The sequence below is a fragment of the Falco biarmicus genome, chromosome 4 (genome assembly GCF_023638135.1).
Source record: "Falco biarmicus isolate bFalBia1 chromosome 4, bFalBia1.pri, whole genome shotgun sequence".
NCBI classification, from domain to species: Eukaryota; Metazoa; Chordata; class Aves; order Falconiformes; family Falconidae; genus Falco; species Falco biarmicus.
In genome coordinates this window covers 20590460-20614644 of record NC_079291.1, presented here as the reverse complement: position 1 = coordinate 20614644, position 24185 = coordinate 20590460, and the positions used below count along the sequence as shown (strand labels likewise).

The following is a 24185-nucleotide window of genomic DNA, read 5'->3' as shown; positions in this document are numbered from 1 at the left end:
AAAAACTAACGCACTTGAAGCATTGATGTTAGGTGTTGTGCAGTCTATGACAAGGTGTTCCTAGAGAATAGGAACATCCCTACATGTGGACAGCCTGGTAAAAAGAAACTATTGTCAGTAAAAACTTGCATAGGAAAATCTTACTTTTGTTCATGTTGGTTTGCCTCGTGTGGAAGTTGAAGACATTGTTCGAGATGGTCAAAGCATGCTTCATTCTAGTTAGAACAGTGACAAATCATAATAAATAGTCCAAGTTATAAATTTTTGTGGAGATTTTTAAAAAAAAATATTTGGGTTTCCATCAGAATAATCACCCATTACGAATTTTTTAATTTAGAATTGAAAATCTGAAAATGTAATTTTTTTTGCAAAAATACAATTATTTTTTTTTAATTGGAAAGTTTTTCCAGGAGTTGAAGTGTGGGATCGGTAGTTGCTGATGTTCAGTTCTGTGTCACAAATGCTATTACTCTGGAAAAAAAAATTATATATGTAGCAGCCAATGCTATATGTGAGAGTGTAGACTATTGTATGTAGAGAAGAAGAAAAAGTAGAAAATAATTTAAGGCATTTGGAATTATTGTTATGCCATTTTTTCTTCAGTGTAAATCTGCTCAATGAAATCTGCTAGGTCAGGTTCAAAAAAAAAAAATCGCTTCCAGTTATGGAGGAATTCTGTATAGTCAAGACTGACTGTAACTTTTTTGTTCAAGAAGGGTTTGCTTATGTAGACATATAACAGTTCTAATATCTAAGAAACCGTATGAATTCCAGGAGTCCTGTTCATAGGAGTTAATGCAATATCCACACTCACGGGTGAAAAAAATGAAAACTTGTTTTTAGCAAGTGTGCATAATGTCTATTTTGTGCAGGTTTGGAGTCATCACCCTTTGCAGAAGTTCTGCTGGGCTGAAGACCAAGGTGTGCCTTACAGTGCTTCTTTACTAACATCTTAGTTCAGTCCAGAAAGTGAACTCTGAAAGCAAAATCCCCAGCCCTCCTTACGCAGGGAGTTGTGGTTCACATCGCAGAGTGCACCAACTGGATTCCTTTGGGGGCAAAAGAAACACAAAAGAGCACTCAAAGAGTGCACTTAACACTCACTTGTGGCTGCAGCATAGGCAGGCCACAGCACCAGACTCAGAGCGACATAGGAAAGTATGTGATATGGACATCAGGTGCTGAGGATGCTACGGTTCACCTTTTTGTCTGACCAACTTTATGTGCTACTGTAGACTTTGTCTACATCTGTCTGGGTACAGGTTTTAGGTACGCTTCCAGTACAGGAGGCTTAATTGTATTGCCAGTGCACCACACTGCAAATGATTGTATACAGGACTTTAAAACAGGTAGGTACCTTCTGGAAAACAGAATGAAACAAACTTCAGCAGAGACAGCTCTGACACAGCTCCTTGAAAGTCCCTCCTTGGGAGGCTACAGGGCTGCTCCTGCTTGGTACCTTGCTCAGGACAGAATTTTTATTTCTCAAGCTGCAGTCTTAATGTCTTAAAGGATTTAAGAGAGCTTCCCTTCCGTTCCTGTTCCCCCTGCCCCAGTTTTGTTGTTGGTTGTTTGTGTTGGGATTTGGATGTTGATTTTCCTCTGTGGTTTCTGTATAGTCCTTGTACTGAGTACAAAGGTAACACACATCTCTTTCCACACCCTCTGCACTGCTCCGAAAACCTCCTCCTGCTATTTCTGTGAGATGTTAGATCCCAGGTCCTGGGAAGATTACTTTGAGGGTTGTTCCTTTCTGTTTATTGGCTGCTGAGATGACATGGAAATTTCAAAAAAGCACTAGTATGTCACGTACCCTGAAACTGCAAGACTTTGTCAAAGAGCCGTTCAAAAGATGTGTGCAGTTCTTGCATCTATAAATCGTAAACATTTGCTCATGTAAAGCCCTTAAACTTTGCCAGAAATGTTCTTCTCTATGTACCAGATTATGGCGTTGGTCACAAGGAATAAAACAGGTGGCTGGGGTAGCGCTGTGTTTGAAAGGAGAGGCTCACACATGAGGCCAAATCCTGATTTGTATTTCAGAGATGCGGTTCAGTCTCAGCATAATGCAGGCAGGAGCTCTGTGCTGAGATGTTATTTAGCTGGTTGATTTCCTAGAGCTGAAGTTTTAATTGAAAACAAAGTTTAATGAAAAATTACCGCAGTTATATCTGACTGGTTGAGTGAACCATTAAACTTGTAAAAATTGAGGAAAGTAAGAGATGATGTGAAATGTAACTGTCTGACAGTCACCCTAACAAAACCAGCCAACCAACCAAAAATAATTAAAAAAAAAAAAAAACAACAACAAAACACAGCTATGACCAGTCCTTTGGAAAGGCTGAATTTCCTTCTGCCTCAGCATGATCCACCCATGTGTCAAAGTTTTTAGTTACTTTTTTCCTAGTTCTGTGGCTCTGCTGTTTCAAAGAGTGCTAAAGGGAACAGAGTGCTTCCCAGGTGCCTGGTGTTCTTTCCTGCCTACTGGCTGTCTGCATACGCTGACCGACCACAGATACACGGATGAGTATGACCTAATTTCTGCCTGGTTGAATTCCCCAAATTCTGCAGACCAAGCAGTAGTGTCTGCCGCCTTCTAGGAAGTGGCATCTGCCTTTGGCTACCAAAACAGGCTACAGGTGACCTGCTGGTCTGTTCCAGAGCAGCTCAGGTGGCAAGAGGTGCTTGGTTCTTGCATGTGTCCCTCCTAAGATGGGTTGAGGCATTGAATTTAGTAATTGCCTCGTGTAGGATTGCTACATACTTGGCAGAGAGAAAAAGGTATTCCCAAGTTCAGACTTAGTCCTCTGAAGGTGCCTGCCTTTGTTTCAGCTAAAATGTTTTAAAAAGGATGAGATGTAGCCAAGCTTCAGTTTAAGAAAAGATAATCATTTAGAGAAAAAAGGGCCAGGTTTATGTTGCTTCATGCCAGATAATTTATTTTAGTCTTGTGAGGCATTTCTTCTTTGGTTTGTTCTTACTCTGTGTTTGTACAGGATGTAAAGCAGAACTATTTGAAGAGTACACCAAAAGCTGGGATAGTGCAGAAGCTCATACTGTCCTTTCTGTATCTCTTGCATGAATCTAATGACATCTGTCCAGGTCTCTCTAATAATTCAAACTTTCAGAGAGAAAAAGGAAATAGTGAATAGGTCTTGACTCTTTGCTGTTCTTGATTTAACATAAACCTTCTGGTTGATCTGGATCTAATTCCTATGTGAATGAAAGGAAAATAAATGTCAGCAGGCTTTGTGAATCTCTTACCCATGATAAATAACGAAAACTCATTCCAGGTGATCTGGACAAATGGAGAACATCATAGTCTTAGTTTTTAGTTGATCCCAAGGAGACTGTAAACTGCAGGTAGCTACCTGTGCCTGTATCTGTTGGGAACGTAAGTACAGGTTATGTAAAGATAGGTTATGAATACGTACTTCAAAGAACAGATATGAAGGACTTGTAGACTAGTGAAGCAGAAAAGGTGTATCTTACCAAGAGACATAGATATCACTTGTCTGGAAAATAGCATTTAAGATCTCGATAGACTTCTGGGGTTTGTTTGCTTTTTGGCAATACTTTGGTTAACTCAGCTATAAACTGGTTAATGCAGAATCAGACTCAGAGTGTGCACTGATTTCATATTTGTAGCAATTTTTTTTCTCCCTCTTTCAAGGTTTTGTGATTTGAATAAGGTACAAGTTTTCATCTTCTCAGTGTAGAGGTGGTGGGGAGGTCAACAGCAGGATGTGTAAGAATGTCACTTGGTGGTTTGTGGGAAAATCTCTCCCACTCTTACAATGATTAAGGGTAGCAGCGGGAGGAATTTGCTGATACTTTGTTGTCATAGTTTGTATTAAATTCCAATAGATATTTTTTTCAGTGAATATTCATAAGCCGTAAAAAGAGAGGAGGGTTTTCTAGTGCAAGGTTTCTTGACTGAAGATAATTTTATCAAAGCTTGGTAAGTTTCACTTGCTTCAAGCATCTGCTTTTCTGGACAAGTGAATAAGCTAATGATACAAAAAGTTTATTTTTGTACTATTTATGTTGAAGGCAAAGGAGCAGATTTAGTGTCCAGACTGGTGCATTTACACAAAGATTTTGTTTCTCATTAGTTCCGATGTAAGCTGTGAAACAGGCAGACTGGCCAAAGCACCAAATAATACAGTTATAATAAAGGTAAAGAACGGGGTAACACTGTTGACTTAAAATGCCATGTGATCTTGCTGAGATTTTCCTCCCCTCTCTTATCTTCAGGCTCCTACATGTGAGCTAGGTTAGATACATTTGTATCCTACCTAGTCAAGAGGCACAAGCATATCCAGAGCATGACTGGTCTGGCTTGCTTCAGATACTTTGTTTAGGATTATTTGACTCCCAAAATGCTTATTTGTCTCTTTTTACTACTAATTGGGAGTCCAGACATCCAACTCGGATGTAGGTGTGTTTTCATGGACAGGCTGACCCCACCTTCTTGTGTCATTAATTGAATTCAGAATAATAATTGTGATTTGTAATTGTGCTTGCAGGTTGGTCAGGACAAAGGAAGCTGTTCCTTTCACAGAAACCCCAGCCCATGCGTTGTTCCTCAAGAGAATGAAAATATTTTCCACACAATATTTGCTTTTTTCACAAAGTCTGGCAGAAAAGTATTGGTAAGAAAGTCCACTTAGGGCAAACTTGAACATACAGTGGGGCTTACAAAAGATTTTGCGTGGCTTAGCATGAAGAACTCAAGCAGATGCTCATTATAGAGCTACTGTTTGGTGCCTGTGTACCAATACCGATGATGTGCTGTGGGGATATCTAGCAACTTAAACAATCTGACTTTTAAATGGAAATAGGAGGTTTCAGGATGTGCAGTGGGGAGGGAGTTACCTGACACGGCAGCACACACTCGGTGACCAGAGCCCTCGCTCCCATGTTTTGCCAAAGGCACGTGAGGCAGCAGGGCCCCACACCATGCTCAGCACCTGACCTGTGCACAGGGCTGATGTGCAGCAGTGGCCCCGCTCCCCTGGCCCCAGGCACTTTCCAGGCAAGAGGGCTGAATCTTATCTGGCTTGCTTTCACGCAGGTCTCTGCCTAGCTGTCTTCAGGTCTTGAAAGTTGCTGCTATTTCAATGCAGGAGTGCTGTATTTTAGAAGTTTGCTATGTAACTTAGCTGGTGTGCTTGCTAATTGCACACAATTTGTCACTGAATTTTTTCTTCCTTTGCCTAACAGCTTTTTCTTATTTCCTGTAGGACTGTGAAAGACCAGGCAGGTCCTGCTTAATTATACGCTGCAACTTAAGCTCGCTAGCCAAAGCAGAGTCTTGCGATATAAGTGTCTACACGCTGCTGAACACTGAGATACTGAAGAAGGTACTTGCTGCGTGTGTAGTTTGTCTTAGATACCAATTTCAGCATGCTTATGGGTGCCAATGGACTCAAAACTTGCATTCCTTCCTCTCTTTACTAATGTGTTAAAAAAACACCATGGTGTAAAAAAAACCCAGATCTGTTTATCAACAGTGTGTATGGAGGTGTTAATCCTAGTTCTTACCCATTAGCCATTAAGACAGAAATAAACTGAGAAATTTATACATTGAGAAACATGAATGAGGCCCCTAATTGTATGCATGGTGTTAAGGCTAGAGACTTCTGAAAGTTGAAATGATTTCTCAAAGTTCTCATTCTGAAAAATGAAAAGTAGAGTAAGTGCATGTAAACTGTGACAAACTATCATTCCCTACGTGTAAACAGAGACGTGGCAGTTTTTTATAATTTTTAACTTCAAATAATTATTATTCAAAGAAGATACGTAGTGACCATATTAATGCTGACCTTGACATTTGTGACAAGAAACAAATGGTTGCAAGTTAATTCCTGTCTTCTCTGAAGCCACTGAATGAGACAGCAACTCTTTTACATTTCTAGTGATTGACTGTGTCTTGCCCCATTTTCCTTTACTTACAAAAATGCTGACGCTGTAATTGTGGCAAGATGCTGTAAGATTGTTAAGGAAAAAGCTGATAACACAAACCTACCTTTGATGATAGCTGCTAGATTAAAAGCATTGGAGAGAGCACCGTTATTAGAAAGCAGTTACTAAAGCAATTGATAGCCCTGAGTTATTCCAGCTGAAACCAACCAGTCTGCTAATGTTTGTTACAGGAAATATAGGCAAGGCCAGAGGCTTCAGCTATTTGTTACATGCTTATAGAAATGCTGAAGCATGTAAGCAAGTAGCTGAGTGCACACGAAATGTGCTTCTCAGAAATTCAGCCCTGTCACGGCATGGGTTCATCCTGTCTGCTGGGTCCTTTCCGAGATGAGCATTAGCAACACTCCTTTAAAAGATGTGCAGTGCTTCCGTGTCTCTGGGTCAGTATCACCACCGCATGCCATTTGCTACCTACCACCCATCCTCCCCAAGGTGAACAGCATACAAATGGCAAATCTATGAGTTGAAATGGCAGCTTATTGGAATGTGCCTGTTAAAATTCACTGTGTAAAATATAGGGAAAGTATGTATTAATAAGGGGAAGTGTACACTGAATATTTAAGCTATTTGCAGTGCACAGGTTCAAATAATTAAGAGGTTTTCACCTTGGGATATAGTTGAGTTTATCCCAGGTTTCAGGTATCCCTTTTCTATTCACCTGAAAACCAACCAGGAACTTTTCTCTGATGGTTTATACTGAGCCTGTCTGTGTTGATTGGCAACATTCTGTCTTTTGCTTTTGCAGTAAACGTGGGAAATGTTAACAGTCCAAATACAAATGATGTGTTTAAAGTCCAGTGTACATAATTTTGTTTTAATCCGAAATAACGTGCTCAGTTTTGTCTGTCTGTTACGAGTATGAGTTATACTTTTCCAGACAGGGTTTTTAAAACCAGGATATTGCTTCAATGTCAACCCAGCCTCCACTAAGCATTGTCTAGATGTGTTTAATGTTTATTACAGTGGCAAATGTTTGATGTTTTTGTTTGAAGGGGGTGGTGGTGTCCCGTCCCCCCCCCAGCCCTGAAATTACATTCTTTCTCTTTTTACTTCTCAGGACAGTTCATCAGTCATCCAGTTTGTCACAAGGGCGAGGGTGCAGGTGGACCCTGACCTCAGAGTTGTGGAGGTGCCCAACGGGAGCCCAGAAGAAAAACCAGTAAGTAAATAAGTCTGAAGAGAAAGGTTTCCTGATCCCAGTGGGCTGGAAATCATGGAGTGGTCTATGCAAACTGGAATTTGTGGCTGGCCTTGGGCTGGGCTAGCCCATAAAAGTGCCCAGGCTTTGTCTGCCTAGACTAGCAGTGCTGTGCATTGTGCTTCTGTGGTTTTGCTCTCTGTGATAACCATGCCATGACAGTGAATGATGTTATGTGGAGCAGGAAGATCTGTGTTGTACTAGCCAAAAGTGTAATACTTTGAGATATTCATGCCAAAATTAGGTTTAGCTTCCTTTTCTAGGGTTAACATCTGCTTTAATCAGATTTTCCTTGAAAACCTAGCAAAGACTTGAAACCCCAGCAAAGTCTTTTCAGATGTGCCAGTGTGAAATATTTGGAAGTATTGATGATATTTTTGGAGTTGTGAAAATGGGACAGAAGGTCTAAACTTTCAGAGATCCACTTAGCTGTTCCATTGTGCTGAGCTGGTGGAATTCATGTACGACCTGATACTGCATTTTGTGTTGATCTGTGTGAGTCTGTGTCGTGATTTAACCCTGGCTGGTAAATAAGTACCACGCAGCTGCTCGCTGACTCCCCCCTCACCCAGAGGGATGGGGGGAGAGTTGGAAAGGGAAGTAAAACTCAAGGGTTGAGATAAGAAAAATTCAATAATTGAAACAGAATAAAAATGAAAGAACAATGATAACAAAGGTGACAATAACACTTCTAATCAAAAGGGGATAGGAAAAAATAAAATTCAGAGGGAACGGAAGAAGGGAACACGTGGTGCACGGTGCAACTGCTCACCACCCACCGACCGATGCCCAGCCAGTCCCCCAGAAATGATCTGCCCACCCCAGCCACCCCCCCAGGTGTCTATACCAGGCATGATGTCCCATGGTATGGAATACCCTTTTGATTAGTTTGGGTCAGCTGACCTGGCTGTGTCCCCTCCCAATTCCTCGTGCCCCTCCAGCCTTTTTGCTAGCAAGGCCTGAGAAACTGGAAAGTCACACAACAGAGCCAAAACACAGCACTGCACTAGCTCCCAAGAAAATAACTAACTCCATCCCAGCTGAAACCAGGACAGGCTGGATTGAAAATTGAAGGGGAAATATTAAAGTTCAAGGTGTGGTTTTGACTGTAAGCAAAACTGTACAGGGTCATGTACAGTACAATCTACTGGAGAAAGAGGAGGTAATGGTTTGGTGTCCTACTACCAAGTTGCCTAATATTTATGCATAAAAATTGATCAGGATGCCACACCCAAATTCAGCTTTCTTTTTGCCATTTGAAGTTTCATTTCTTATTTCTCTCACATGAGGATCAGAGGTAATCTGGACTACTTTCAATTTCTCCTTTTGCTGTGTATTTTTGGAACATGATGTAGATCTCTCTCAGTTATCCTTTTTATCCCCAGTGATTGTCATTACCCACAGCCTATGCAACCATTCCCTCATTGGTTCCATTTCAGTGAGTGCAATTGAGGTTTGAGCGTGAGAGTATTGAGTTCAACACAGTTTTGGGAAGCACTGATGGACCAAATTAAAGCACTCATCTCAGACATACTGAATTTAAAACCCTACAGACAAAGGAAGAATTGATCCTGCATCTACTTCCTACCTTCAGTCTGAAAGTAGAGATGCCACTACAGTGACCGTCTTCACCATCATGTCTGCAACCCTAGGCTTAACTTTCTATTTTATTAGACGTGTCAGAAAAAGGAATTCTTTTATATGACAGGACCTCATTTTTTCCCTTCTGTTATTTTTTTCTTTGTCAGGTTTCTGGACCATTCTAAGAGCATTAAAAAATAGACTTGGCAGCTGAAATGCAAAACATAGCTAACCTTCCCTGGGAATGTGCCTTAGAAGTGACCTGCAGCCCTGATTGCTAATATATTGCTTGATCTCTCTTTAGCTCTGCAGCTTACATAGAGCAAATTTTGCAATTTTATGGCAGAATTTCATTAATGGTTAGAGTAACACCTGACTGGTATGCCGATGCTCCAACTGAAATGGCAGAAGCCAGGATCATTCTGACAAATAGTTTGATCTGTAAAGGGTTTTAGAATGTCTCAGAATGATAGGCACAATGGAAAATGCATGGGATTACTATTATTTAACATTCACAATTTAGAAATGCTTTTATCTAGGAATGCAAGGTCTGCTGTATTTCATTGTTATCTAATGCTTGAAAGAAAAAAGACAACAACAACAAAAAAAAAAAAACCCCAAACCATTGTCCTTTTCCCGTTCCCGGAAAGCCTTTTGTCAAGCCTTGATTTGCAATGATTATGAAGTGCACTGTGTATGCTGGGAAGCTATATTAATCTTCAAACAAGAGCTTGCTCCTAGTGCCTGGGAAGCCCTAGCTGTAAAGGAGCATGCTTGACATGTTGTAGCCATGTAGTATCAATTTGTGATTTCAAGTCTTTTCTAATGTGAGTGCCACTTGCTTCTCCTTTATGCTGTTTCCATATGTCCGTTGGCTTCGCCATTGCTGCGTGTTTTGCATAGGGTCATGTTCAGGGAAAAATTTAAGACATGTGGTTTGGCTCAAGGCATTCATTTTTCCCCCTTTCCCTTTTCTTGTGGAATGCAAAAGGGAATAGTTATTTATTGCAAGCCACAGCTATTCAGCTGGAAGTAGAGACACGAGAAATAAAATGTCTTTGTCCATACTCCTTCCTTCTTTTTTAAAGCTCATCCTGTGTTCATTTTATTGACCAGGGACTGCTGTACCATATCTGTTTGGACAGCAGCTCCTTCTGAACACTTGTGCATGGACTTCCTTAGAATCTGTTTATGAAAGTGTTCCCTAACAATGGAAAACATTTATTTTCTTAGCCACTTTGTCATGGTAAATGTGAAAAGTTTTGCTTTCTACAGCCACATGTAGACTTATTAGCACTTATTAGACTTTAATGCTTCTTTAGAACTGGGTACCCTTACTTCACTGGGCACTTTTACAATGTAGTGTACAATATCGGAGTGTAAACTATCTGTGAAGGAGACAAGAAGAAAAGGAAGACTAATCATTTGTGATGCTAGTGTAAGTGCCACCGGTGGTGGCAGGACCAGCTTTGTCAGAAACACTAGTAGACTGTTTGTGAGGGAGATGCAAAAGCTTGTGTAAATATCGGTAATCTGGATAGCAGACTGTCTTTGAAAGGAAGCTATTTAAAAAAAAAGATCCATTTATGCAATTTTCAGAAATAATTTCTCTGGATTTGGATATGGTTTTATGTGATTTGGAATGATATATTTTCTGTCTCCAGTTACAACAGGCTGTTTGAATTCTTATGTTGAACAAATCACTTGAAGGTGAGCAGAGTTTGGATTTGGCTCTGTGGTGACAGTTGTATTAACATGAGTATATATTGGCTGAAACCAGTGGTGTGGTATTTTCAGGAGACATACTTTCTTTTCTTAAGCATGTGGGTTTACATGAAGGTTTGGCTTCCTCCTCCTCTGCATGTGAGGCAAAACCAAGAAAAAGCTCCATGAGACCACGGTGGTCAAATACCAGATCCAAGAATTCACATCCTCTGCTCGATGCTTGTGTGCAGGAGTAGGAGTGCTCTTATGGCGCAGAAGGAGTTCCCTCAGTGAGTGCCATTGTGGAAGGAGGAATAGGCTGGGTTTCGCTATGCCAAAACCAGCCAAATGTGTCCAAGTGTCCCTGTCTTGAGAGTGAGGGAATGCAAAACTGAATAGATGAAAAGGGAACCCCAGATAAAATGCACACAGCTCCTGCAACCAAGTGTCCTGTAAAGCTGAAGGCTGCTGTACAGCTGTCTGGTGCTGTCAGCTCAGCACAGGTATGTTCTATCGACCCTTTGAACCTTTCTCTCCTTTGCGTGGAGTTCATTGTTCTTTCATTTTCAGCCCAGTTGTAATTCAACAGGGGCAGGCAGTTGCCTTACATGGATTTTTATTTTTTTTATCCATCCCCCACCCCTACCCCAGATTTAGATGTGTTTGTGTCTGAGATGAGAAACAAATATATTTCAGGAAAATAACAACAAAAAAGAACAACTTAAAATAATGACGTTTATGGCTCTGAAGACCTACAGAATGTTTCTGAGAGGTCTCTATATGCATATATATATGCAGAGATGTTTAAATGCATGTTCATGTGCCTAAGCTTGGTAACTTCTGCCTGCAGTGCAGAGGGCTCCTGACTTTGTCTGTTCTCCCTTGTCTGCACTGGAAGGAGCAGCCTGTGGTACTAGACAGTGCTCATGATGTCCCAGCCTTTTTTAATGCATACCTCTTCCGCTCAGCCAGCAACCCACACCCACACCCGGCTCTTGCGTTTTAGAAACAATCAGCATTTTAAGGCACCTGTTCCTTCCAGCTTACCTCTGGGATTGGTGCAACATCCTAGCCTGGCTGGAGCCAGGTATGTGCTTCCTCCAACAGCTTTGCAGCCTCCCTGCCCATGGCTTATTTGCTGCCCTTATTGTTTTCACCATGTTTTGGTTTTCATTTTGTTATTTTGCCTTTCCATCTGTTACTGTAACAATCCCTTTATAGATTTTTCTGGTCTTTACAGTGCAGTCTCACAGGTAGAAACACACGCTTGGGTAAAGGAACAGAGCGATACACGACAGCAATAAAATACAGTTAATTTCCCAGGGATAGAGACAAGCAGGTAGCAAGGATTCCTCAGGTGTGTATTTTTCAAGAACTTCCAAGGTTGTTCTTAGTGTATGTAAATAAATAAATATATTAAAATGGATGCATATACATATATGTACAGATGTATGGGAGAATGGTGTTGCTACTGCAAGTCCCCCAAGTATAACAGCACTTGAATGGACAAGTCAGCCAGCAGTGCAGTGTGGCTTGAAACACCAGAAATATTCTGGGTGCCAGCATTTTTTTGATAAGCCAGCACCTTCCATTGTGCTGTGGTTCATGATGCAAGTGCATAAAATGCATTTAGTGCACATAAGCAAAAAGAAATGAAAATTTTGCAGTTAGGTATTTCTAACCAGATTTTGCTGAAGTATGTTTCTTGTCTTTCTGAGTCCCAGTGCAGCAACATGTGCTTATTCTGCAAAGGACTTCAGCACAGTATGAACTTTAAGTATTTGCAAAATTCCTACTCTGTTAACTTCTTGCCTGTACATTTTACTGAAATAGGGTGTTTTAAAAGTGTTAAAAAAGTACAGAATTCTGATTCTTTTCAATTTGTTCACTAAGACTATCAGAATATAGCAAATGTTTGGCACAGGCAGAAGATGAACTGGTAAATTCCCTTGTCCATGTGGGTTCAACGTTTCAGAAGTCAGTGGTAGGCTGCAGACCTCTGTGATTTCACAGAAGGGCAGTTACACTGTGTAAAACCTGACTGATGTGTGAGCTACCTACAGGTAAATGGCAAGCTACACTGCCTCCTGGGCTTCCTGGCTTTCAGATCCACAAGTACAGTGTGAAATGCAAAAGATAAATATGAAACTAAACCCCCTCATACATCGTCAAGACAACTGTGTTTTTCACTGCCTTTCCCTGGCGTTTTGTCAGAGTCTGAAAACAAGCCTGTAATCCGCTCCATATTTTATGACCGTTGCCCGTGCTTTCTCTGAGCTAGACTGCTGCTGCTCCAGCCGCCCTCTCGGGGATGCTTTCCCACCCCCCCTTATCAGTCACTGTTATCACTCCTGTCTTCTCCTTCGGTCAGGGCTGTGGGAAGTGTGCTGGGCTGGGGACTGCCTTGTGCTCCCCAGCGTGTTGGCTGCCCTACAGGGGCTGTGCTGCTGGGGTGGATGGGATGAGGAGCTCATGGTTCGCTTGAGGTTGGCTTTTAGGGGCTGCGCGATGGCCAGTGGGTCAAGCGGCAGGCAGCGCATGGCACGCTTCTCTTCAGTAACATCACCCTCTGGCTCCAACCTCCCCCTGGGGATGCCTTGCTTTCCTGGCCTTCCGCCACTTACTGTACTGGCTTCTTGCTGATCCTCTTGATATGCAATGTATGCTGACTCTGCTCAGTCTGGTTTGATTGGGGTTTGGCTTGGGGTTTTTGTTGTTGGTTACTTCTTCACCAAAACTCATTGCAGTGGCGGCGTATTGATGCAGGCAGATTTTGAGGGCTTGAGAGGGATAAGGACATTAACATGCACAACATCTCTGCTCCTCTCAAAACCAGAAAGCTGTGAACAGGGTTTTTTTATCCTTGTATGTTGAATCCAGACTGCTAGAAGAAACTGCATGGATAAGAAGCTGCCGTTGCTCTCTACCCTTATAGCTTGAGCTGTGACTGCAAAAGCTACAGCCAAGCTATTCCAGCCAGTGTGCTTCAAACCTGAAATGTGGGGCTCTTGCTGTAGAGATGATGTATGATTCAATCTCTGCAGCTATTCCTGGCTTTGCCTTTTTGGCAGCATGAAGGACATACAGGTCTATTGTACTGGAGGTTGTGTTACGTTAACATTTACTCTCTGAGTAATGGATAGAAAGCACCACCTCATTTTGCATCCAGGGATTACTTGAAAGGTCTCTTCACTGAAGTTGGTAATACTTAAAATGTCAGGAGGGTTTTTTTTCTTTTAAAGTCAGAAAGGAAAATAACATTAGTACCTTATCATCTAAGAAATAGTCATCTGACTTGTGTCCGCAAGATGGATGCTAACCATAGCCTCCGTGAGAAATGGACTGCCACATCAGATCGTCTTTCCAAGCTGGCTCAGAAATAAGAGGGAGGCACAAGATTTGTGTTTGATCTCTCCTTCTGGTTTTTCCCTTACACTCATCTTGGCTATGAGGGAAACTCTGCTGCTTAGGAAACTCTCTGTTCAGCAAGATGTCTTTAAAAGTCTGACAAAGGCTTTGTGCTAATGTCTGAAACACTAAAACTATTCTTTTTCTCAGGTGAAAAACTCATCTGTGTTTGAGAGGTATTTTGAGCATTGTGACACTAGTTATGGGAATATATTTGGATGATGCTGTCTGTGTATGGCTTTGTTCCTGTCCATTTGTTGTTTTCACGTCTTTTTGTCATCAAATACTTGATAATAGCTTATCGATAAAAACCGGTGTGTGTAAATCAGCTGTGTTCAATTTCCTCCTCCATAAAAGCTGTGGTCTTAATCAGCCTGTGAAACTGAGATGAAGGATCTTTGAATACTTCTTTGTGGGAACACTGTGACAGAATATAGCCTTACTCACCTGCTTTCTCTCATCTGTGCCTGTAATTTTTGTGGGTGTTCGCTGAGGTTGCATATGCTTACAGAAAAAGACATTAGTGTGATCCTGGGAGGCTGTCCTCTCCCATTTCCCACTTGAAACAGGGCTGTTGCCCACACTGGCTCAGGATCCCCACGGCTTTGTCTGAGTGAAGCTTGGAACCCTGCAGGGATGGAGAACCCAGAGCCTCTTTGGCCCCTCTTCCAGTGCTGCCATCACCTCCCTATTGCAGCCTTTTCCTGAACGTGCACCTTCAATGTCCACAGGGTTGTGTGGGGCCGTGTTCCCTTTGCTGTCTCATAAATAATGCAGTCTGAGCAGTGTCACCAGTGACTGGAGGTATTTCATGGGCCTTCCACGGGCTTCTTAAGATTAATATCTTGAGGTTCCATAATTGTATCTGACTCTAACTGCCGGATTTTCTCTCACTTTTAACTACCAATTTTTGTTTTGTTTTGTTTAAAAGATTGATTTAACAATTTGTATCTGTGAAAGGGTTTTGATATTTTTAAGCAAAGATGAAGAAAGCGGTTTGTGAAGGAGGGAGGAAAACCCACTACTTTGCTTTCCAAAAGAAAGCCAGACAAAGCAAACATATTACCTTTAAAAAAATCTGTGCTGCCTCTCTGCATTTGCTGGATATTAAATTGCAAAATTTAAGATAGAAATAGCCCTCACTGAGGAGAACTGGTTTTGAGTTTTCCACTGAGGAACTGGTTTTGATTGAAACAAGAGACTGGAAGTTCACATAGCGTATATAAGCAGTATAATTTGCTCCCATTTTCTTCTTAAGGCAGACTGTTAAGGAAAGCTCTTTGTAGGATGTATTTCCCTGCCATATACGCCATACAAAAAGGGAGAAGAGAACAGCAGGAGACTGCTTTCTGCATTCCCAGAAGAACCCATGCCTGCACGCACCCTTCCCTCTTTCACACAATGTGTCTGGTGAATCACAGCAGGGACAATTTTGTATTCAATAGAGTTGTATGTGTGTTGTCTTATTTTTTGCGGAGAAAAGTTAACAGGCTCAGTGTACATGAGTGGTTAATGTGAAGCATTGGGCTGTTTGGCAAGGCTGGGAATGTGATAAGTAAGACAAACCATGTGAGATGTCATGGCCATTCCTGCCAATCCAAGGGATGGAGTTTTTCATGCAAACCTTTGTGCACCTTTGGTGGCCCAGCAGCAGAACAAGTTCATTGTCTGGGGTGGGGGGGGCGGGGTGGCAGTGTTAAGAGTTTTTTTGGAGTGGAAGCTGATATCCTTTGGATCCAAGGCATGCCTACTCAAAAGTCCACTTGAAAGCTTTAAATCCCTTGCAAAAAATAAATGGAAAGCATGAAATTCACATTCCGTATTTGTTTGGCAGACAAAACATGATCAGTGAGGCCACCATGCAATGTGTTTAATAAGATGAGTACATGAGAAAACAATACAATTTCCAATCATAAAAAGATCTTTTTCTAATTGCTTTGTAGGTGGTCTTTGAGGCTTTGCACAATCTGGAGCCTCGTGGGTATGTTGTCGGATGGATCATTGCCATCAGTTTGCTGGTGGGAATTCTCATCTTCCTGTTGCTGGCTGTGCTCTTATGGAAGGTAAGGTAACACATGCAATGTAAACACCAAGGCTAGTCCCAGGAAAAAAAGCATAAATTCACCCTTGCATTTAACATCCATTTGCTTTAGGAACTAAATAATTGTCCGCTCCATTACAGGAGCCATTGGCCAGCAAAAATATTTTCATATCCAGGGTTTTGTGAGAGACAGGGAGACACTCGTGCTGTAGAGAAGTGGAAAAGTGGATATTTTATTTTTTTTTTGTAGGACCTCTATTAAAAGTTGAAGCCTCTGATACCATTTCAGGACAAGTGAGGATGCCTCTTAGAAACCTGCTGTTATCTCGCACTTAGATATTTGGTATATCTCTATGGTTTTCTGATGTCTGAGGCTCACTGATTTCAACAGGGATTCCTGAAAATCAGGTCACTTTTTTTGACCAGCTAAAAGATTGGGTGCCTGCCTAGCAAAACCCAGTTGGTAGCTACTGTTTTCAAAAGGTAAATGCCTAGGGGAGAGGAGTATCCAGCAATAAATCTTCAGATCCTTCAAACAAAGAGTTCCAGATGAGTGAAATGCATTACCAGAGCAAGAAGCATCAGGGACCTGTTAAAAGCCAGCCTTCACACCATCTCTGATAAGATACAGTTCTTGTACCCAGGCACTGTTACACGGTAAAACTGGGCTGATGCTGACACTTAGCAGCAGCCATCTGGTGTGGTAAATATGAAGGGTAAGGAGCTTCAAGTGTTTTCATTCCTCAGTTCCCTGTTACCAATCCATAAATTTAAAAGGCCACGGTCAAGGTCAGGGACTGTCTTTGAGAGAAGTAAATCTCAAATGTACATGTGGGAACAAGTCCAACCTTATTTTGCTTCCTGTGGCGGAGGTCCAGCAGGCTGATTCGCACTGTTTAGCAGCATGTGCGCTGCGGGCTCTGCTCACCGGCTGTGCCGGGACTGGAGGTCGCCGTCCCGATGTGCTGTGAAAGGACATTGCGCTGCAGGTCGTGAGGCTGTGAAATGGATTTGCAAACCTGGGCAAAAAACGGGCCCGTGCAGTTGTTATTCTAAGTTATACAGATGTGTGTATAGCTGTGTTACAGAGTATACACTTACTTCGTATATTATATAAGTTTTGTATGGGTTATAGATGTAAAGTATTTTTTAGTTAGTTTTGAAGATTTTTAAGCATATACTGGCTCGCTCAAAATTGACTGTGCTTCCCATTTGGAAAACAATGTTTGACCACAGTCTAGAATATCTTGTAACTTCTGTTTTTCTGGCATGCGGGAAATGCTTTTGTTTTCTGTGGCAGAAAGAGTGAAGGGAAAAAAAAAAAGTCTGTGCAGTTGAGATGGCAGAATAACCATAAGAATGGAAAAATGTGAATTGGAAGAGGGCCAGGTTTTATGTCGCAATGGCACACAGTTTTGAAAAAGGAGTTACTGCCACTGATACCTATATGACTGATTTCATATGCTTCATTTCCTGAAGGTAAAAAGGCACTAGATTAACTGTTTGAAAATGTGCAGGCTAAGAGGAATAGCACCTTTCACTGAGAGTTTCTATGAGAATCAGACAGAAGTTCAGTTCTTGGTCTCCACTAGAATTAATACAGTCCTTTGCTTCCTGGCTTTATCTTGAGACTTGAGCTCTTTAAAACTTTATAGGGATCATCCTAGTACCCATGAAGCAAGTGCCGTTTCATTGCATGAAATCACTGAGGGAAATTCTGAGTGACAGCAACAAATAATTACAACTAACACCAGGCTTACATAACCCTTTCTGCATGCCATGTTAAAGAGGCAAAGGAAGGAGAGGTGCTTTTTCCAGAGTCCTGTGGCAGAGATGGCGATAAAAGGCAGGCTTTGTCAGCTGCACTCCAGGGCTTTATCTGTGGAGTTGCATGATTACTAAAGGAACCAGTAAATTCAGGTTTTGTTTTAAAGAAAACTGATTAAAAGTGTGTAGCTGCTAGTATCAGCCAGTATTTTTATTTAAGTCTTAGTCTGGAACATAAATATACATAAGTAATACTTTGCACTCAGTAGTTGCTATATTTATTAATGTTACTGGCAATCTTAAAGTTGCCTGAGATAAAACTGACATGGGAAAGTTGCAGTCCTGCAGAGGAATCTTAATTGTCTGATTATAAATATTTGTTAGACAAAATTGGCCAAATATATCCTACAGTCATTCCTAAAGTCTGTGTGTGAAGCAGTAAAAATACCAACTTACATTAGAAGTGGTTTAGTCTTTAAGTGTGGAATGAGAGAACAGATTTGAATTAGATGGAGTTTTGGGCATCTAGTGAGAACTAGAAATGACCCACATTTTAGGACTAGAGTATAAACTAAATTGTATTTTTATTAAGAAATTAATTAGAGCTGAACCTAGAGTGGTCCTGGAAGGCAGCTGTTTACACAAAGCAGAGCAGGAGCTGGAGCAAACCCATGGTAAGGGGACTGAGCAGTGGCAGCAGCGCAGGGCTTGCTGGCAGTGGCTGTGACAGCCTGCCGTGGAAGGTATGCTCTTCCTGTGTGCACGGCTGCACTGTGAGTGGTGCAACACAACGGGCAAATCCTCAAACACGCTGGTATTCTGCGAACAGAGTAAGCAGCTCCTTGAAGTTGCAGGAAGATGTTAGAACACGTGTAAATATTTCACATTACACACTGGTAGAATGAACGGCGTTAGCAGGAGTGAGATCTCGGGGACATTCCAGCCCAAAATCCTAATTTGAATCTAAATTTCCACGCTTTAGAGGGTCCATGTCAATGGAAGTGATGTTAAATGCCTGGAATAAAAGCTTATTTATTCACATGCAAGACCACAGCCACATTTATACACACATAATGAGCTTTTTAGCGTAAACTTGATCAGTTTTCAACTGGCTTTGCTTCTCTGTTTATTTTAGTATTTCATGTAGACACCGTGTTTCCTCTGGTTTAAGTGTGTGTGGATTCAGAGGGGGTGAGCAGCTTTTCCCTGACTTCCACGAGATGCCATGTGTAAGGCAGGCTGGCAAGAGTTGGCCCCATTTTTGCCTATTTTGTTGGATAGCCCAGTTTTATCCTGACACTTGTGGCTATTCGTATCTTGTTCATCCACTCCAGAAGCCTTTGTGCAGGCATCGATGGAGACATGCTCCCAGTTTTTCCGGTTGCTCTGCAGCACAGCTTGCTCTCCCCACTCACGTCTTGTCTGTGGTCTCCCATGTGCAAGAGGAGCAGGGGGGGCTCTCATGCTGTTGCCCATAGCAATACATCTTGTTTTTTACTGTGGAGATTGGCCTGCAACTCTTTGGTGGCCTCCAGATGCTTGTGGAGAGTGGAGCAGGGGAGGAGGTCTCTTTGCTTCAGGCCAACTACCCATGTGCTAACCGAGCCCGTGGTTTCACAAGCACTGGCAAAAGTTCAGAAGGGAAAGGCAGTCGTGGCTGGGTTATTTTGGGGAGTGCTCTCCCACACACGCTTCCCTCAGATGTCAGGACTGCAGCCGTGTGTGGGGACAAGGTCCCCTTCGGTCATTGCAGATTTATGCAGGCGTAAACCCAGGGGGGAACTGGCATACTCCGTGCAAATGAAAAACTGAGGCGTGATATATCATAACACAATAAATATTCTATTAATAAGAATAGTGCTTTACAAGGCGGTGGATTGAAGTTTCTGCGTTTGAACTGGCTTGAGTTGTGGGGTGAATTAGATTAATGCATTTTAGATAAAGTGCACAGAAAGAAAAAAGAATAATTATTTGTACCCAGAGGATATCTAAGAGGGGATGTGTAAGCGAGTACCGGACTGGACATTTGGGCAGCTGATTGATCTGTGGAGCCAGTTGTGGAAGTGATTTGCAAAACAAAGGTTTTTATATTCATTGCAGTAACATTATTTTGTTTCTTTGTGGCACGTTTAACACAGGAGCTGGACTTTTATCTGAGCCTGTCTCTGGTATCCAAGCTCCAACTTGTCTAAAATGAGGTTTCTAGCACTGTTTTATAGCTTTTGTATTCCTGGGGTAAATAGTTGATCTCTGGCTTTCCCTTATGTAATAAGACACTTCTGCTCCAAAGTCTGGATCTTTGACGGGATTGCAGAGAGAAGGACCAGCAGAATAGCACCCACGTATGTTGGTTTTTGATTAGCCAGAGGGTTCCTGCTCTTCAGTATGTGCTAGACAGAATGTTTTTGCCCTTTCTCTTAAAATGAGCATTTGAAGACTCTTTTTAGTTTTTAGGAGAAATACTGTGAAGACACTTCTGTCTACTCAGCTGAGTTAGTGCAGGCTTTGAACTGGTTATTTCTAACAGGGAGCATTAATCCTACCAAGTGCTGGACTAGCGAAGTCCTCATTTAAGCAGAGATGGTATGTGTGGCTGTAACTGCTTGCTAGCGCTGCTTTAGGGGACAAACTTTGAAATATAAAGCTTTCCTTATGAAATATGAAGCTCTTAAAAAAAAAACCAAAAACAAACAAACAAACAGACAAAACTACCAAAAAACTGAACAAACCCAAGCAGGTTTTTCAAAGGTATGTTTGGGTTTCTTGCTTAGAGAAGCCTTATGACTTTTTTCTGTGAGTGCACAGATGTCTTTTAAAGAACACCTTGTATTCCTACATGGAGTAGTTGCCATTGCCTCACATATTGTTTCAGCATTCAGAAAATATCTGAAGCTAACAAAGGCTAAAGCTAACTTGAAATTCACCTATGTAGCAAAACCCGCTGTTTTCCCCTTTTTGAAAGGTGACACTTCCCTTACTTAGGGCCTCAAACATTAAGTCTCTTTACATACAGCTCACCATTTTCCAGCAGAGGGAAAAAAAAAAAAGAGAAAAAAAAAATCCCAGCCAAAAACCTCTGCACTTATTCTTTGCCGGCGGTTGCTCTGTATGCTGTGTTACAAGCCTTAAAACATTTTCTCTCCCTTTTATCTACGTACAGCTCAGGTGGCAGAGGCTACCTACCATCTCCTGGTCAGTCCTTGCACCAACTCTCTTTGCAGGTGGCCAGGTTTTGGAGTAGTAGCTCTGCAATGAAATAAAAGTATTTAGGGGTTTATTTGTTTGGTAGTGGGTTTTGGTTGGTTGTTTTTTTTTTTCCCCAGAGTTGAATAGGCACATTCACTTATGGTAAGAAACCTCTTCGGATTTGAGCATAGGAGAAGTGTTTGCTACACCTCCCGCTCTCTTCTTCCTCTCCCTCCTCTCCATATACCTATCTATATCTATATATCTGTAATCTATTTATGTTTGTAATCTTTCCAGGAAGAACACTTTTCAATTTAAAAAGTCTTTATTACATTATTATAATTATTGCCATTATCACAACTGTATAGCTTCAAATGTTGGTTTTAGAGGTAGGGACAGAGAAATCTGTTAAAACTGACTGACATTTCATATCCCTAATGAAAGTTGTTGTGCTTATTCAGAGTTCGCATGCTTCTTCCTTTCTGTACATATAATTCCAAGAATAAACCATTATTTACTATGGTGATGCTTTAAAATTCAGACTATAATTGAAGTTCAGATAAACAAGGTGATTAGCTCAACTTGCTGTGAGAGAGCACTTACTAGTGACGAGTGATGGGAAGGATGGATTTCACAGCTCACAAAGGTCTTCGCTGTAGAGATGTAGATAGATGCACCAGGTGCCTTAGAACTTGAGAGGTCTATACTACTTTGTTTTTTTCTTTTTTTTTTTCTTCTCTACTATCTCTCCTCAGTTTAAAACCATGTCAATACTAATTTCTCACACTTTCTTCCAAGTTCCTGCCCAACTTTGTTCTCTTAATTGATTTTTCAGCTTGTTTCACTTACTAAAGTGTGATCCCTACCTGTAGTAACTACACAGGTCATACCTGTCCTGTCTGTCCATCAAAACTGCAAAAACTGGGACTTCATTTGTATTCTCCAAAATTCTTCTTTCTGTAGCCCTCAAATCATGGCTTTCTGTAGAGTTTTTTCTGATAAACTTTTCATCTTATTGCTTTTGTTACCCACTTATCTAATTGCTTCAAGTAAGTTGTTACTTGCTATCTCATATGTAGGCTTCTAGGGGTACTGGTTTTTTGACACAAATTCTAGGTTCAGTAGGCCTAGAATTAGACTTTTTCAAAATTATCCTGTTATAATAAAGATACAGTCAGTTGATAATTAACTTCTGTGATTCAAAACCAAACCCATATTATTTCCCAGACATGGATAGGTCTTCATTACATAAAGCAGCTGAGAAACCTTGAGGAAGGAATGGGGCAGTGGAGGTGGTTGGTTGTCTGTATAAATTTCATGTTTCACCATTAAATGTTTCACCAGGCAGAAGTTAGGTGGATCATTTGAAGCCTGCTTATTTTCTTAAAGAACAGTCAAAACTGTGTTTCATTGTATTTCCTTCTCCTGTAGCAAAGTGTGCATCACAAAATGTTTGTAGACTCTTGGCTTCCTGAGGGCAAAAAGGTGTCTATTCCTGCAACAGTGACTCAAATGTTGGGTTTTCCGTAGTAGATTATTTGGGTGATTTGCTGTGCTTTTTGAATTCTGGCTGAATGTTACAGGAAGGCTGCGTTTGGGCATCTTTTATTTGTTCCTACACAAGTAAACGGTTAATGCTGCTGTTGTAGCCAAAACACTGCCTTCCCCAGTGAGTCTGCTGGCTGCCATGTAATATTTGTTCACCACCCTCAAGAGCAAGGTTGGCAACGTCTCGGTGGTGGTGTGTGTCCAGTACTTGTGAAATGCCTCTGTTATCTTTCTGGATAAAATGAGCTATGTAAACATACAACGGCAGTGTTGTGGCTGAGTGTTCTCTCTGGTCTCAGTGTCCTCTAAATGAGAGCTGTGCAATGCCAGGGTACTTTGAGACCATCACAGCCATTGCAGCTATGTTGCTGTCATCCTGGCAAAGTGTGACCAAACTGAATCCACTGGCAAGATAAGGTAGTGATGTGATTCAGAACGTCTTTCTGAAAAGTAGAAATATAGCCACCATTTTCAGGAGCCCAAACCAGAAAAAGAATACGTGTGTAGACTGCAAAATTGCAAATAAGTACCTAAGGTTCCAAGGTTCCTTACTGCCGGAACGCAACATGTGTATTTACTGGAAGTTGTTAGCATCCCTCAGACCCAAATGCCAGTAACAGTGAAAATGTGACTTGCATAGTCTGAATTCTCTCTTTAGGCTTGGTGTCACAGTGGGAAATGCTGTATTATGACTTACACCATCCATAGCCATTTCCTCCTGGTTAGGCTAAACGCATGAAAGTAACTTGTTCTGATAATTATGGACGTAGTAGAACTTTCATTAAAATATTTCTGGCAGGCCAAACGTTTCAAAATATGATTTTAAAGCTACTTTTTATTGCATCCAGAAATAGTCTTTAATGTTTAGTCTCTGGTTTTTAAACAAAGCCAGAAATATTTCAGTAGTTTTTCTTTTTTTTTTGTTTGGAGAGGAAATGGAAAATGTGGATTGAGATATGTCTTAAATTAATTGCACTTACAGAAAGTATACATCTAATTACTGCCCTATTCTCTGCTGAGATTTAAGAAATCAGTATATAATAATTTGTTCAGACATATATGCACTAGACTTTATGTTCTTTCTCATTTTTGAGACTGATAATCAGAGATAAACTTTGGATGATGGTTGTGTTCATTCTATGACTTCTTTTTAAAATAAACTACTTGGTAAAATTTTGCAATAGGAAAAAATCCTTAAACTATTTAGAAATGTTTATAAGTTTTAATGTTGGCTAATTCGCTCTTTGATTACACTTATAAGCATATTGGTAACATCTGTCATGCAAGTGACTGTACAGTGTTACCATCCTGCAAGAAGTTCATGCTTTCATTAAACTCAAGCTACCAGAACTCAGCACTGAAAGATCTTTAGAAGTCCAGTCACTGGAGTTCTCCTTATTTCTAAAGTACTCTAAGTACTAAGTCCTTAACAAAATATATTATGTATGCACAAATGAACCAAATGCTAGGTGAATGAGTCGTGTCTGAGGCAGGCTATATCTTACCTAACGTGGTAAAGATATTCCAAGGGTAGACACCAGAACTACTAGCTTTATTCACCACATTAGCAAGTAGGTCCATTGAAGCCAACTAAACAACTCCTGGGAGAAAACTTGCAGAGAAGTGGTTAGAGGGACAAATTATTGATGACTGGGCTTCCTGTTTAGAGTGGGGTGACGCTTGAGCATCAGTGACAACAGAAAAGCATGTTACATTAAAAAAGCCAAACTACTAAATGCAATTGTATGTACTGGCGTCTGTCTC

General features: G+C 41.1%; 1 protein-coding gene across 1 annotated transcript in view; it reads left to right on the top strand.

Moving 5' to 3' along the window:
• The window catches only part of ITGA9 (integrin subunit alpha 9), a 230376-nt gene that overhangs the window by 193828 nt on the left and 12363 nt on the right, over positions 1–24185 (top strand). Inside the window, exons 24-27 of the mRNA XM_056335484.1 lie at positions 4530–4655; positions 5247–5366; positions 7046–7147; positions 15823–15942. Coding sequence (XP_056191459.1) covers positions 4530–4655; positions 5247–5366; positions 7046–7147; positions 15823–15942 — 468 coding nt within the window. The remainder of the gene's footprint in view (positions 1–4529; positions 4656–5246; positions 5367–7045; positions 7148–15822; positions 15943–24185) is intronic.